The sequence below is a fragment of the Pteropus vampyrus genome, unplaced genomic scaffold, assembly GCF_000151845.1.
Source record: "Pteropus vampyrus isolate Shadow unplaced genomic scaffold, Pvam_2.0 Scaffold11, whole genome shotgun sequence".
NCBI lineage: Eukaryota > Metazoa > Chordata > Mammalia > Chiroptera > Pteropodidae > Pteropus > Pteropus vampyrus.
The window spans coordinates 9,620,067-9,635,714 of NW_011888792.1; the positions used below are offsets into that span (position 1 = coordinate 9,620,067).

At 34.7% G+C, this 15,648-nt stretch overlaps 1 protein-coding gene across 3 annotated transcripts; it reads right to left on the bottom strand.

The window, feature by feature from the left end:
* Positions 1-1,556: 1,556 nt before the first annotated feature.
* Positions 1,557-15,644, bottom strand: ARRDC3 (arrestin domain containing 3). 3 transcript variants are annotated; one of them, XR_896963.2, is made up of 8 exons: positions 15,082-15,644; positions 11,136-11,217; positions 9,115-9,262; positions 8,029-8,131; positions 7,395-7,651; positions 6,921-7,083; positions 6,496-6,688; positions 1,557-4,232 (listed from the first exon to the last, which is right to left on the bottom strand). XR_896963.2 is itself a non-coding variant. In XM_011377983.2 (8 exons), the coding sequence occupies exons 1-8, from the start codon at positions 15,359-15,361 to the stop codon at positions 4,176-4,178; spliced, it is 1,245 nt and encodes a 414-aa protein (XP_011376285.1). In that variant the 5' UTR covers positions 15,362-15,644; the 3' UTR covers positions 1,557-4,175. The 3 variants fall into 3 exon arrangements, 2 of the variants coding, with proteins under 2 accessions (XP_011376285.1, XP_023379020.1); XM_011377983.2 differs by having other exon boundaries at positions 6,496-6,650; XM_023523252.1 differs by lacking the exon at positions 9,115-9,262 and having other exon boundaries at positions 6,496-6,650.
* Between the last annotated feature and the right edge of the window lie 4 nt (positions 15,645-15,648).

A 15,648-nucleotide genomic window follows, 5' to 3' on the forward strand; every position in this document is an offset into this window, starting at 1 on the left:
TAAGTGTCCCAAATCCTCAACTCAGTTATAGCTTGGGATTCATGAAAACAAAGTTGCCTATTCAGTGTTTTCATCTTACTTTTCTTTGGTGTGCTGCAGAGCTTCTCAAATTTTATGTACAAATCACCTGTGAATCACGTAAACAGGTATTTTGGGTTGATACTCTGGGATAGATTTTGATACTCTGCTTTTCTAATGAGTTCCCAGGTGACATTACTACTGCTGATTTGGACAACACTCGGAATAGCAAGAATGTAGTGACATCTTTCCTCCCTTTTCCTGGATATAGAACTTTCCGTTGGGAACCCCATTCAGTGTGGGATGAGACATGACCCAAGTATTGGCCAATAAGAATGACCCTGACAAGTGATTTGGAGATCTAGCTGGCATTTCTTCTGAGCCATAAAAGAAGGGGTCATCTTTCCTGGCCCATCTAATATGAAATAAGGCAAATATGAAATATGGTAAGTGAACAGAGATGAGAGACAAGTGTGTGTCCTGAGCATTATTTAGATTTCTGGATCTAAATGTGCTTAATATAATTTATCCCTGAATTACTAGTTAATAGTTTTTATTTAAGCTAGTCTGTTTCTCCTTGGTTACAATCAAAATTCCTAATAAATATGCCAAGTTTGGCCAGATAACTGTCACTCTAAATTTAAGACATGTACTTAATCTAAGTCTTAGAAGCAATGTGATTAATTTCAATGGTATAGTAATTGACTTAGAGCATTATTTACCTAAAGATGTCATAACCTTGTTATCTTCAGTGTTGACTTTGGATAGCTACTTTTCCATTCTGTAGATGAAATCAAAATTCACACATCTTGTTCAAGATTTCTGAAGTCACACAACCAGAAATTAGATCTCCCCTTCTGATGCTGTAATTCCTCTTTCCATTCCATATTGTATTAGGACGCTGTATAGATGGCCAGCTTTTAGTTAACGAGAATGAGTGTACTTCTATGAAACTGATTAAACATGCTTTTCCAAATGTCTTTATAACACATTTTTTGTGTATGTACATTTGAAAATATGGGAGAATCGTACAGTAAGGCACATATATGCAACTTGATAGCTCATCCATGTAGATGTATAAGCACTGAAATAAGATAAATTCTAAATGTGACTACAGAAGTACTTCCATTACAAATCACTATAAAATTCAGATTCTTTAATATAGTCAGAAAAGTTGTTTTCTAATAGTATTAGTATAATTGAGATAGCTTTTAAATTTATGTGCTCTTGAAATACTAGAATCTTAGACATATCTCAGAGGGAACTGGTATTTAAGTGAAACTACCTGGTTAAGTTTGGTTCATATATGACTGAAGTATTTATCTCTAACTTATAATAAGTTTTATAAAAGCATTCATAACTTACTGGTTAAGTAAAACAGTATTATTAAAATTTCCTTTAAGCCTTCAGTAATTTTCTTTAGTCTAGAAATTCTTATCTAGAGTGGTTTAAAAAGAGTTAAATTGTAGCCTTAATAGTGTTTGCATGTATGATAAGTTACTAGTATGATCAAGATTCAAGTAAATCTCCAAACGATCTTATAAAAAAGAAAAAAAACACTTTTATTTTCCACAAGAGCAATAATATCATTTTCTTAAAACAGAGCCTACAAGGACATATTCAGCACCAAATAAAAAAGGAAAAAAAAGAGAAATTACAAACAGCCATAGAGTATAACTGTAAAGCAAACATTTAATATTGCACTTTGTTTTGCTAACATTTTAGATTTTTACTTTTCCTAATTGAAAAATCAGGAGTCTATCTTGAATACTGGAATATAATAGTGAATCTCACATCTTAAGTCAGGAATTGACCAATATTTAGAAAAGAGCAAAGTAATGCCTCTAAATAATAAAGAAATACTTTAATGGGGAAAATAAAACTTTATTTGATAAAGTTTTATATAGTTAAAATTTTATCATTTTGTGACCCAGTGCCAATTACCACAATATTGGTCGTTCTTGCTTCATGTGTTATTTATAAGAGTATATGGTGATAAGGATTCCAATGCTATGCGTATCAACAATTGTTCCCTAGTCGGATGTAAGAGAAAAGAAAAGGGATTTTCAGACAACCCCCCCTTCCAAAAAAACTAAACAAAACAAAAACAAAACCACCAAATGCCCTTTATGCCAAATATTCCATTAGCTTTTTTTGAGGGGGACATTCACAAAATGATTTAACAACAATAAAAAAATATTTCACCCCCATTTCCTTATTATCTAGTATTAGTTTGCTACGGGAGCCCAAACCCTTTAACTGAATCACCTAAAACGCGATTCATTTTTACACTGGGCTTTCTTCACCCTGTCAGCAATTTTCAAACATGAATTATCTTCCATGTTTTCTTAAAGGCCACTTATGGAAAAGCCTATTTGTTTTGTATGAAGCTTTCAGACAGTATTTAACCAGGTCAAGCACCAAGCCAGAGTTACTATTATTTTCAATCACTTTATTAACTGTGGGGTTAAATGGCAGGATAGATGTTCACATGTATGTTACAACATCAGAGATGCTGATTTTTGTAAAAAATATCAGAGCTGAATTCCTTCTAAAATAGGACAACCAGTACTCTTGGTACCTTGGAAAATGTCATTTTAAGTGTCATCATGAATGCTGGTATATTTATGAGCCAACTGTAAATTATCCTTACTATAATTTACTGATGTGATCACTTTCTATCTTATCTATATATACTCAAAGTGATTTCTCATGTTTAGCAAAATGTTTAGATAATGGAAAAAATACTTTCATTAAAAAAACCCACAAAAATATAAAACATTTATTATTCCAGCACACATTCTAATATTTATAATTTTCAAGTTATACATTTTTAGAATAAACTTGGGTTTTCAAGCTCTGTCAAGCTCAAGGTTAGGAAATGTATAAATTGAGTTCTCTAATCATAACCTGAACATAAATGTATATATATATTCCTGCTCATTAAAACACTCTACATCAGCAAAAATGATTTCCAACATATGTGTTTTGGAGGTAATTAAGTAACTCTGTATAAAAATAAATGCACTTTCTCTTCCTCTCTAGTGATTGGAAAACTTCCATACTTTTAAAATAATAAAAATAACTAATTTTTAAGAGCAACAGCCCTTAAACTCTTTGCTGGTGCTTGCCATACTGCCTTTCTTTACTCCATTCTTAACTCTTCTAGTTTCTTCTTATATGTAATGATAAAAAGGGAATGTGGGTGGGTTATCACTTTTGTGTATGTCCCTTTTCCAAGTTTCCCTCTCCAAAAAGCCAACCAACCAAACAAAAAAATAAACAGTGCAACGAAACACAAATAGCATTCCAACAGTTTGGCAAGTGATGCATTCACCTGAGATTAAGTGATTTTAGGCAGTCAGTAACAAAACGCTGCTTTGCTGTAATAGTAGAAAGGCAACAAATTCTTAAAAGAAACCAAGAAGGTATACAATCTTGACAAAGTCTCTTATTAGCTTCCTCCTCTTATCTCTTTTTTCCACATATCTGTTGCGTATCTACTACAGTAGGCTGCAAAACATACAGCAAGAAGGATTGGCTTGAAGGCATTTGATGTTTGTAAATAAATCCACAATAGGATCCAAGCTGAAGAGGTGATACATGGTCAGCCTAGTAGGACAATTCTGAGCATGTGCATACGCAGGTAAAGTCCAGGCTATATTAAATTAAAAAAAAGTCAGTGCGTTTTTTTTCATGTTAAAGTTTTTTTCAAAGCTTTCTTTTGTTCCTTGTGCTGACCACAAACAAATTTGAAAAGAGTATCAAGAGTCTGGCATAAATGGAAAAAAAAAAGCTGTAGTGACATTGAACCGCACAATGTAAGCATTGAGCATGTGCAAATTTTCAAATCAAAAGAAGGAAATCATCCCTCTTTACAACGTGGTGTCTTGACACGTATGACCGTAAGAAGACTGCTCTTGGTATGTGCCAGTTTTAAAGAAGAAAAGCTTAGATCTTCAAGCATGTTGGAGCAGTCCTAGCATGTTGCTGTAGGCTTCTAAAGCACGATCACTGGTTGTTTCATGTATTCGCCATTATTCTGGGCAAAAGCAATTCCACTTCTTCTGAAAACGCTGTCTCCAAGATACTTCTCTGTCCTCAGCTGGGAAGAGATACAGTTCGGAATCCACATCTTGATTTAACCAAGTGTTCCTTCAACGAGAGGGGCAGGTTGGTCTATCATCTGCTGACTGATCAGGATTTGGATCAATCTAGAAAGAAAAGAGAAAAAAAAAAAACCTACAAAGTTATTTGATAAGGTCTAGTAAAAATGCAGCTAATGACTAAGATTCTGCGTATTGAGAAAACTAATCAGAAAGAACATACACAGCTTGTACGGGGAGGAAAGGATATTAGTATTATCTATAAAGTGCCTGACATACTAGGTTAACAAAAAAATTTATAAGTTTATAAAGGTATGCTGGAATAGTTAGTTCTCTTTCACAAAAGCTAATGGTTAAATTTTATCAGAGAATGACATTTTACTTAGTACTCAGTAGTACCTTAAGACTCAAATATACAATAAAAACATCTTATAGCAATAATGTTTTGTAAAGTATCCCTTTCATCCTTTTATAAAAATCTCTTCTGTAGACTTTAGGAAGAATGCAGTTGTGTAAACAATGTTCTTGGGGTTTTGTGAGGTAAATAACTAATGGGTACAAAACCCTGGAGAAGGCCCAGGAATAACAGTGTGCATCAAGAAATAGCAATGCTGAACCCAAAATGCTCTAGAAACTTCCTACCTTCTCTATTTCTGGAGTGACTTTTCATATATACATACATTTAATAAAAGTGAATATATTTTAGTTGTTTCTCAGGTACAAAGGGAATGGGCACAGGAAGGCACATTGTTGGGTTTAAAACATTTCTTTTACTGGATCTTTTGGATAAGACCCATTTACTTGCATTTATGTGGGACAATCCAAAGTGCCTCAGACACTTTAGGTGAAACACATTTTTGAAGGAAAAAAGCTAACCTTTTAACGACTACTCCTAAAAAAATAAATAAATAAAAAATTAAAATAGCTTTAATAGAATCTAGATTTTTCCCTGCCTCTATGTGGCTAAATGTTAAATCACAACTTGAACCAATTTAGGGTTTTAAAAGTTTTTAACTCTCTTAAGTATATATTTTTAGTTCATTTTAAAAGGAGGTAAAATTTTATGAAAAATTGCTTAAAAGTAGATACCTAGATTGCCATTCTTTTAAAATGCCCATTGGAAAGTCAAGCAGCCTCAGATCCAATCAGAAATGACTGACATAATAAGGAAGACAAATGTCTAAGTAAAAATTTATTAACAAAATCTGTACCAAGTGGGAGAACATTTTTAGCATTTAATGGAAAATTTAATGAATAGAAACAGATAGAAAAATTATGTCTAATCAAGAATTTGTAAGAACAGATTCTGAATATACTATAGAAGTGGATCTCACATAACCTACATCCAAAAGAAAATTGATTATTCCAGTCATGGTGTTGGTGGTGCTGCGGGGGAAGAAGAGCAATTTGCTGAAAAGCGAAATAATCCCTTTTATATCTTATTTGGGAGTAATATTTCATTGTAAAACAGTTGTCTAAACTACAGCAACCAAAAGGAAAAAGATTGTGATTTACAAAATTATTTGGTGTTATACTGATATCAAGGCCAACTTTAGAGCCCCTCCTCAAAACATGATGTATACATATATTTTGAAGTATCTTGAAATTGAAATTGCTGGATTCCCCACTTCCCAATGAATTGCCTTTGCATATGCTGTTCTTCCTGCCTGAACTATCCTACCTTTTGAGGAGTACTTGTTTTTCCAGATTCTGCTGAACAATTACCTCTCAGGAAGCACCCCCTCATGATTCCCAAGGCCCAATAAGCTGCTCCTCAAATGAACTGTGCATTCCTTTCACATTGTTCTGTAATATTTTGCTTCTGTTTGTTTTTCTCACCAGACTGTAAGCTTTTCCTAAGACCATGTTTTGTTCACGTAAGAACTTAGTTATCATCAATATGAAATGAAAAAAAAATAATCTAACAGTGTAGGAATGTTGTTTAAGATGTTATTGCAAATATGTTATTTACCCATATGGCTGAGAATGTAAAAATATGCAAAAAATTAAATTGGAAAAGGCTGATAAATAAGGTAAGTTCTAGCTTTTTAATCAATGCTTGCAGAATGCCAGTTCTACTGATGCTTTAAAATATAAATTATTCCTTTAACTGGCATTTTGAAAGCATGCAGTGAGATTATCTTTCTTTCAGTAGATAATTTTAATAATACAATACAAGTTACCAGTCCTACTTCTGGGTCAAACTTAGTAAATACTTACAACTCTAATCTAACTTTTAATCTGAGGTTTTAAATTACTTGTTTTTCTATTATTATCATGATATTCAAAACCTAACTGTATTTTCAAAAAGTCTGAATTGCTGCTTTCCAAGAGAGCCAGTTCATTTCATACTTGAGGAGTTGCTGCTTACCTCTGAATAAAGAGGTGGAGGCAAGAACCGAAATTCCTGGATATATGCAAACAGTGGTCCTTGAAGTGCTCTCTCAAAGTCATCACAAGCACTTGCGGGTACAAGATTGTTCCGCCTTTGTTCTTCAGTTACCACTTCTGCATAGCTGGGTGGTGCTGAAGGAAAAAGATACACGCAATTCGAACAACATGTTCTTATGCATGTCAAAATACACAGAATAATAGGTATTAAAAAGAAATATCAAGGCAAAATAATAATTTGTTTTGTACTCAAAACTAGGGGGATATACATTTTAGATTTAACATTAGGGGCACATCTACTCTTTTCACGTATGGCCAAGTTTATTTAATCATAAAATATCAGAAACAAAATTATGTTCTTAAAAATAATAAGAGACTAAACTTAGATATACATTATCAAATTACCTTCAGGTCTTTCAGGTAGGGATAAACCAAGCCAGTTCATATTCATGCTACACTGACTGCTTACACTTGAGGTTCTGCTACCAAATGGATGTAGAGGAATGGTACCGATGACAAGAGGCAAATTAAGAAATAAATCCACAGCTCCAGGAATATCCACATATACCTAAAAACAGTAAAAGGAGATATTAGGTTTAGAATGCCAGGTACTATTTTCCTTTTTAAAAACGACCCAATTCTAACGTTATTTGAGGTCATCAATTACTTAATTTTTTACATACACACACATATGATATACAAGAAGTTTCTCTATTATGTATATTACAGTATAGCACATTTACATAAGGTAAAATTAGTGATTATAATTCAAACTAAAGTATGTATCATATATGAAATATAAAAATCAAATCCTGTAAAACAAAATACCTTGATGACTTTTAAGACTTAAAAAGAAAACACCCTTAAATTTATACATACCATTAGTGAATATTCCACACGGATTATACTACAGTCAAGGATTGATGGAGAAACAGGTGGAATTTTCAGCAATTTGCCATTCCATGTCTCTGTCTTTCCAGATGATAATGATTCCCCTCGCAAGTTAGCCACAAGCTGTTTAACTTCCTTCATTTTCCCTTTGGCATAGAAGGCCTGTGTTTGGTAAATGGCTGCCTTTGGCACTACCATTCGGGAAGAGCAGTTCTCAATCTCAGCAAATATCTGAATTGATTCACCTAGAGAAAGAAAAATTGTCTACTGTTAAACAAAACAAAACAAAACAAAACAAAGCAAAACAAAACGAGCAAAAGCCCCCAAACCGATGTAGATTCTTAGGCTAAAGTTTGAAAGTTCAATAGACTACACGGATGAAAAGCTGTCCTTAAGAGTGGCAAGCAACTTAGGAGTTATAAAAGCGAACTACTCATTTACAGTAGCTATTTAAAAAAGGAGACTACCTATATTCTAATTTATGGAAGCAAACTGGGTAAATACAATTTATTTTACTAAAGAATGCTGTTTTATGTTTTCATTTAGGAGAAATACTGTAAATTTAAACCGAAAAGCTAAGTGAAGAAAGATTGTTTTTGGTGGGGATCCACCTTATACATACCTGGGGTATAGCCCTTCCTCTCAATTTTGGCACTTAAGGATATTGGGCCTGAGGTACAGAACCAGCAACAGAGAGTCTTTTCTTTTGTGCCTGCTTGGGGTGACTGTAAGAAATAAATTCAAAGAAAAAGATCAATGTATAAATTGAGAAAGAAACAGAATGTTTTAAAATACAATCCTAAATTCTTGGGAAATTTAAAATTAAAAGCAGTGTTTTTTTTTGGGGGGGTAGCCAAATATACTTTTTTTTTTTTTTAATAACCAAGGGCTCCGAATTATATTATTTTTGGTTTTATATTAGTTTCCATTCAATTAAAGAAAAGGATACAGAGCTTAATAACATATTCTATAAACATAGTTTTAGTCCACAATATTTATATATACAGTAATTAAAAAACCAACCAACCAACCAAAAAAACCCTTTACATGCTCCTTTAAACTGCCTTAAGTTAAAAAGCAGGTTGGAAAGCAATATGGTTATAATCCCAAATGTTAACACCTTTGAGATTGCAAAAATCGATATGTAAAGAAAGGAAAACTGCTCATTTAAAAAATTCTTATTTGCCTAAAGATGTCATCAATTATTTAAACCAATTAAAGGTTTTGAAGTCATTTAAATCTCATGGAAAACTACAATTAAAAACGATTTCTTTTAAAAGGCAATTAAGTTCTTTCATGAAAATGGTAATCTCCCCATCAGTTGACAACTATCCCTATATTGGAATAATACAAAACAGTACAAATTTTAGATTATGATATCTTCAAGTTAAGTGATGTTGTCTTATAATATTTACTACTACTGTTCCTCTTACACTAAAATTATCGAAGGAACAGATTTATTTTTTGTTAACTGCTGTTAGCTTTTGAGTAAGATACCACATACTAGTCTTACTTTTAAAATTTATTAAAGTTATTACTTCAGAAAATATTAGCATATTCATTATTTTGTGTGCCCTTGACAGTTTTAAAAAAAATTAATTTGTGGAATTTAAAAATAAAACCACTATTTAAAAATTATAGTTTAGGTGATTATTCTTTAGTATTAATATGCCAAAAACAAAGATTTAAGAATTCAGTCAATTCTTACCAGTAATGAAGGAGTGTTGATATCTATATGCTCAAAGACTGTAAATTCCTTCTTTAATTTTACTGGTAGAAGCCAAGGCCTGTGCAATTCGGCTTTCACCCAATAGCGCACACTGCCATGTCGGCCTTCGAATGAGGTAGCAAGTGGTCTGTGCAGAATATAAAGGTCAATATATTAATCTTATACCTCTTCCTAATAATTATACAGTAGGTCAGCATAGAAGTATTAATATGTTGCACTGTTTATGTATCAACGAGGTATCACACATGTAATTTAAAAAATTTCCAAAGGGATAAGTCACTGGGGGAAAAAAACCTGTTTCCAAATAATAGATAATAGTTAAATATTATAAAAATTTTGCTTAAAAAAGCCAAAAATACAATCCATTTAAACAAAGAAGCTATTTTGTTGGTGGCAAAATTATGAAAAATTGGAAATGAATAATTCTTGAAAAGGTCAAGAATTTTAAAAAATTAAGAATGATTTAACAATATTTCTACTGAAAAATTCTAGACACTGGTTAAACACTCAGGCCAAATTCCCTACAGTCTCCGGTATTCATTTGCTAGGAATTATCATCTTTTTATAGCAACTAATTAAGAAGACCTAGAAAAGGCCTAGAATAGTCACTACCATTTCAAAAATTTTACTTTTCATAAAGTCCACCAACACTCTAAAAAACTGCTTTTACATTTCCCAGTTTACTCATGTTCTAACTTTTTTTGGCCATGTTTTTTCACTTTACTCTATAGGCTTAAAAGGAGAGGAAACATTTCTGTTGACCGGAATCAAAAGAACTGTTTTTCAACTTTCCCAGATTTTATTACTTATTAAAGGTTTTATTTTAGTGAGCTTAGTCTCTTTTGCATAATTTCATCAGAAGAATGTCCAATGTTCAGTTATTGACAAGGTGGAATGCTACCTTAGTATGAGAAGCAGTGGTGTTTTTACAGTTTTTTTTTTTTTTTTTGCATTTTAGATTCTACATTAACATGTATAGCACAGAGAACTAAAATTCATATTTATGCTTGTCTATTCTAGAGTCTATTTTAAACAACTTTGGTTTACAGATAGAATTTTAAATAAATATATTAAATTACTTCCATCCTTTGAAAATATTCAGGCCCAGTATTAGCCTTATTGTATTCAGACTTAAAATATTTCTCACAGAAAGTAGATCAGGGCATTATATTCAAAACGATGTTCCTAAATAATATGGTAAATACAATACTCTGAAAAATGCCAGTTACATAAACTCTAGCCACACATAACAACTCAAGTACTAAAATTAACAAAAATATGGAATTATGTACATTTAGCACTTGATAAATTCTTATCTTATAAACTTTATCCTCCAGAATAAGTACAAGTGCCCCTTTGCATGTCTTAACATCTGGTAAAGGCGTTATTAAAAAAAATATTTTTATAATCTCTTCTAACAATCTTTTTACATTAAGAATATACGACTTCTGCCTTTCATGTAAATTCCGAACCTTATATTAAGCTATCTCTGATGTTTGTTTCCTTTTAAGTCTAGGTCACAGTAACTCTTGTGTGGTGACCTTCTCCATAGTTGTTAGCACAGAAGCTACTGAACTCATATCATAAGAACATCTTTTAAAGTTATGATATTCCTAATTATGTTTATGTGCTTAGTTTACTGGTGTTGGTTAACATTAGCAAAAAAGAACACTGAATTTTTATAAACTATGAAAAGGAAGACTTAATATGATGTACCTTTTCTGTTAAGGCTAACTAATGATAAACTAGCATACAGTGCTTAACACATTAAATGAAATACTATTCAAGTTTCTAAAACCTCATAAATCTTGAGACAGAGTACTAAGAATTAGGCTTTGCTTTCTATAATTTTGCCACATTAAAAAAATGGCTTTTTTTTTAGCATATTGTTTTTCTCTAGCAATGAAAATGGTTTTTTTAAACTAGAAATATTTAAACTTAGAGTAATTTTAAAGAATGGATGTTTATGAAAAATGCCTCCTGTTATTTGTAATACTTACGTCTGTGGAAGCTCGAAGCTGAATGCATATTCATGCCTTCCTGAATGAATAGTGTTGAAACCTTCCTCAGAATTATCATCATCTAAAACAAACAGAAAACAAACTTGTTTTTAAACCTTTACACACTCTTTATGGTAGTATAACTTTAAAGATGCTCATAATAATTAAGGCCACAAGCTTTGGAGTCAGAGAGATCTGAGTTCTAATTCCAACTTCATCATTTCTTCTGGGTAAAATAAAAATTCCTAGTCTTCACTTGCCTCATCTGTAAAATGGAGATAATTAATACTTATATTCCCATAGGTAGTTTTTAATGGAAAATGGCCCAGAACAGTAAGGCATCTGTATCTAATACAGTAATATGCTCAACTAAAGATTCAGATTTCCAATCTTATACTTAGGTGTTATTTTTGCCTCCAAGGGTTTACTGAAATTTATTGTATTAAGACTACATATAAAAACTATTCATGTAAACCTTTAAAAATGTCAGTGTTCATACAGAAGATGTGAATGTTACAATTAAAAACGATTAGAAAACTTTCAAATAGATGTTGGGAGTAAAAAAAGGAACAGTGATTTTAATGTCAGTTTCATAGCTAAAAATATCAATTCTTTATTGAATCTAAAACGATGACAATACTCTGTCCTAGCAACAGATAAAAATTTGCATATATATAAAAGTCTCAGATTTAAAAGGTGCCTGCTTCCCAAGCAACGATGTCCCACATCCTTGAAAAATGTAGCCTAACCAGGTTGTTCCTAATTGCTTGAAGAAAGGGATGACCTTTCATTTTACAACCTATTTCTTTTGGTCAAATAGATTATTTTTATATATTTCCAAAATACATAACAAAAACTTGGGAAGGGATTCTAGATTTTTTAAATGATTTTTTTTTAAACGTCTGACTATATGATTACATAAATGTCTTATATATGTAGCTTTCTCGATATAGAAACCTTTATCATTAACCAGGAGAGCAGAAGAAACTAATATTACCATTTAACTTCCCTTCACCAAGTACTGAATAGACTCAAAAACGTGATGTTTCCCTTTCATCAAAGGAGAAAAAAACGCCCGATAAAGATACTTTTATTCAAATACCACAATTATTCGCTTTTATCTCAGCACTATTTTCCTTGTCCCCTTTGCAAATCCTCTGAACGAATCTCAGCACCAAAAACTGGCTGGTGAGGTGGTGGCCATTTAAATTTGCTGCCCTCAAAAGCACCCAAAGTTTGCCTTCCTCTCCCTTTCTTCCCATCTCGCTCCCTTTTTGTGCCAGCTCAGCAGTCCTATTGAAGCGAGCGGTGGCGGCCGCGCCGTGGTAAACAAGTGCCGGGCTGTCAATCAAGAACTAGACCGGAGCAGGAGAGGACCGGCCTAAACCGGTGCGAGCAGATCCTAGCCGGCCCGCCCGCGCGCCGCCGCCGCCGCCTGCGCGCCCCGCTATACATACGGCATACGTCGCCGGCGCTCGCGCCCGCGCAGCCTAACCTGCTGCACGGGGGCGGGGCGACCATGCCGCGGCGCTTCCGCTTTACACGCCCCAGCTGGTGACCGGTTCGATCTGGCTCTGGCCACCCTGACACCTTTACAGTTGCGGTGAGGGAAACTAGGGCGGTGGACGATTGGGGGAGGGGAGAAAAACCCCGGGAAACGAGGTGGGGGTGGAGGGGTAGGGAATACTCGCCGAGGTTCCCACCCAGCTTTCGATGTTACTGTCACTTTTTCTTCCCCTCTTGGCCAGCCTTTCCTATCTCTCCTCTTAAGTCAAACTAAGGTAGCCGGTCTGGTGAATGTATTGGTCGGAAAATCTTTGTTTCAGCTAAGAGGAAAACAAGCGTTCACAGAAGCCTCCTGAACCTCCCACCCCCAAAATAGGAAAATGGGGTCCTGCAAACCCTGCCAACCCTGCCAACCCAAGTTCCCTTTGAATAGGATTGTCAGCTAAAGTTGCGCCCAGGGTCTTTCGGCACCTGTAAGGCCAGCAAGACTGTCTCACCATCTACTCTGCTCACACCTAAAGTCATTTCTTTCTGGGGCTCAGAACAGGGAGATGTGCAGGGAGGATAAAACGTGACATGGGCTCTGGCCACCTCCAGAAGCCCGGGGAGGGACGCAAGTAGGGGCGGGGGCGACCGCTCTGGAGGGACCTTTACCGGCGCACGCCGGTTCCAAGCCTCGCCCCAGCCTGCCCGACCCACTCTCCCCACCCGCCCGCGCCCAATCCAATCAGAGCCTGGCATCGCCTTAGCAACAGGCTAACAAACCCGGCTCCGCCTATCGCCGGTCGCCCGGGGCGGGGTCTCAGTTACCAGGCTAGTTTGAGAGGTCCCAGTTTTAAGTCATTGAAACTATTCCAGCTTAAGACCTTGTCCACGCTTTGCAGGGGTTGAGGGCCATTTCGTTGGTGGTATGGGGAACATAGTTTTCTTTACAATGAAATCTTGGAGCAAACTAATTGTTTTTGTCCCTGTATATCGTTATTCTTTACCCCACTGCAAGCCTCAACTCCTTAAAAACCTTTGTTTCTTCTCACCCATTTAAAAGCTGCAATTTCCAGAAAGGTTCAAACACAAACTCATGTCTGCTTTTCAACATATACCAAGACTATCATTAGATATTTTAGATTAACTAGACATTATTTTAAGATGCAAATTACCCACGTGTAACTGAAAACCTAACTAAACCTAACTGAAGAATTGACTTCATCTTAATATTTAAAAAATAGTACATTAATGGTATAACTGAAAGCATCCTTAATTTCTACACTTGCCTTAGTTCAATTAGCATTTCCTCAGGCATGTTTTTTAATACTAAAAAGGTAAAAATGTGCTCTAGTCTTTGAAAAGTAGTAAACATTTGAACTAAATATTGCATTTAAAAGGAGAAGTACAAAATTACATAACCAGTTTTAACATTATATTCTTCTTGGGCTAGGAATTAAGTCATCGCCACCACCTGACGCGTGTAACCAATCTGCTGAGAGCTGAATAAGCGCCCCTCCTCACCACCCCCCAGAACTGGTCCGAAACAGGATTGAACCGCTTCTAACAAAGGGTGGAAACTTAGAAAAACAAGCTTAGAGTCTCCTATATTAAGACAATGTAACATTTTAAACAATCGATTGGAAATCTCAGGACCGTTTTCCCTTTGACAACCCTTTATCTCCCTTTTCTAACCAAAAATCAAATCCAGTGTGCCGAATACTTTTCAATTCCATTTGACTGGCATGGGTTTCATTGAATGCACGTTCCAAAGTTAGGCATGATGCTTGGGGAGGAAAAAAATTACTGACCCTAAATGGCTTCTAAAATTGATTTGAAACCTATCATAATGATAGATACTATCCTTTAGAATAGAGAATGCTTGATATAAATTTCTAAAGGAACTGGAAAGAATAGGGAAAACACGTGGGGCGATGATACCATATGTCAAAATAAGCCACAGAAACCCTTTATCAAAGAACAATGATCGATTCTTTAGTCTTTTGCATGTCAATATTAAAAACGAAATACACCTATTAACCCACTTAAAAATGTTATCTTATTTCTTCACTGAAGCTTAATTTTTAAGATCTAAGGTTGCAGAGTATAAGGAAAAAAATTTCATTGGACTGCATTAGCAATTCAGTTGAAAACACAGTTGGATTTAAGCAGAATTTATAAGTAAGGTGCATATGGATTCCAAGTGCGTATGGCACAGACCAAGCTGGCTATAGAGGTAGTTGAATAAGTGCAGTTTGCAGTCACTTTGCAGATGCCTGCATGCATTACGACTTAACACACGATGACTGTCAAGGAGAATCCAAATCTTACAACTTTGCTAATCTTTACCAAACTGCTATGCGTTATGCTAGTAGAATTACATTAATTCAGAAAAACTGAAAAGGTACTTTCCCAAAGAAAACAGGTTTAATGATTTCTGAGTAATATAAAAACTTACCTCTTTCGTGTCCAATTAAGATGTCTTTATGGTTGAAATATTCTACTTCTTCAGTGTAATTCTGTGTGTAGGCAGTATTGGAGCCGGCATTTCTAGATTCGGTCCAGCGTACTTTCGCATGTCCTCTTGCATGAATTTTAAGAGATTTTACTCTGATTTCCCCAGTAACTTCTAAATTCACCCTTCCTGAGACTGTATCCCCACTAGAATACACAGGGACATTGCTGTCATTAAGACAGTCAAAGCTTATTGTCAAACTCTTCACCTTTCCCAGCACCATGTTTATAACAAAATCTATAAAAAAATAATGTAAGACAAAAAAGTCAAGATCACATATAAAATGTGACCTTCACTTAACACTGATCAATGTCTTTGCCGTGCAAAAACTTGCAGGCAAGATCAGTGATTCTTTACAAATAGTTCATTGAGATTTCTTAAAAAGTCAGGGCAGCAGAGAGGCTGCTGCTCCGCTCTCCAGCTACTCTCAGTGGTCTCCTTACAAAGACGGGCGGCTGGAGACTGCCAGCTCACTTTAAAAGCAGCTTTGTGGAAAAACAACGCCAGTGC

Coding starts and splice junctions, on each gene's coding strand:
- ARRDC3 (XM_011377983.2), bottom strand. CDS start 15,361: ATGGTGCTGGGAAAGGTGAAGAGTTTGACAATAAGCTTTGACTGTCTT. Junction 11,218..15,081: donor CTTAATTGGACACGAAAGAG/GTAAGTTTTTAT, acceptor TGTTTGTTTTAG/ATGATGATAATTCTGAGGAA. Junction 8,132..9,114: donor TCAACACTCCTTCATTACTG/GTAAGAATTGAC, acceptor TATTTCTTACAG/TCACCCCAAGCAGGCACAAA.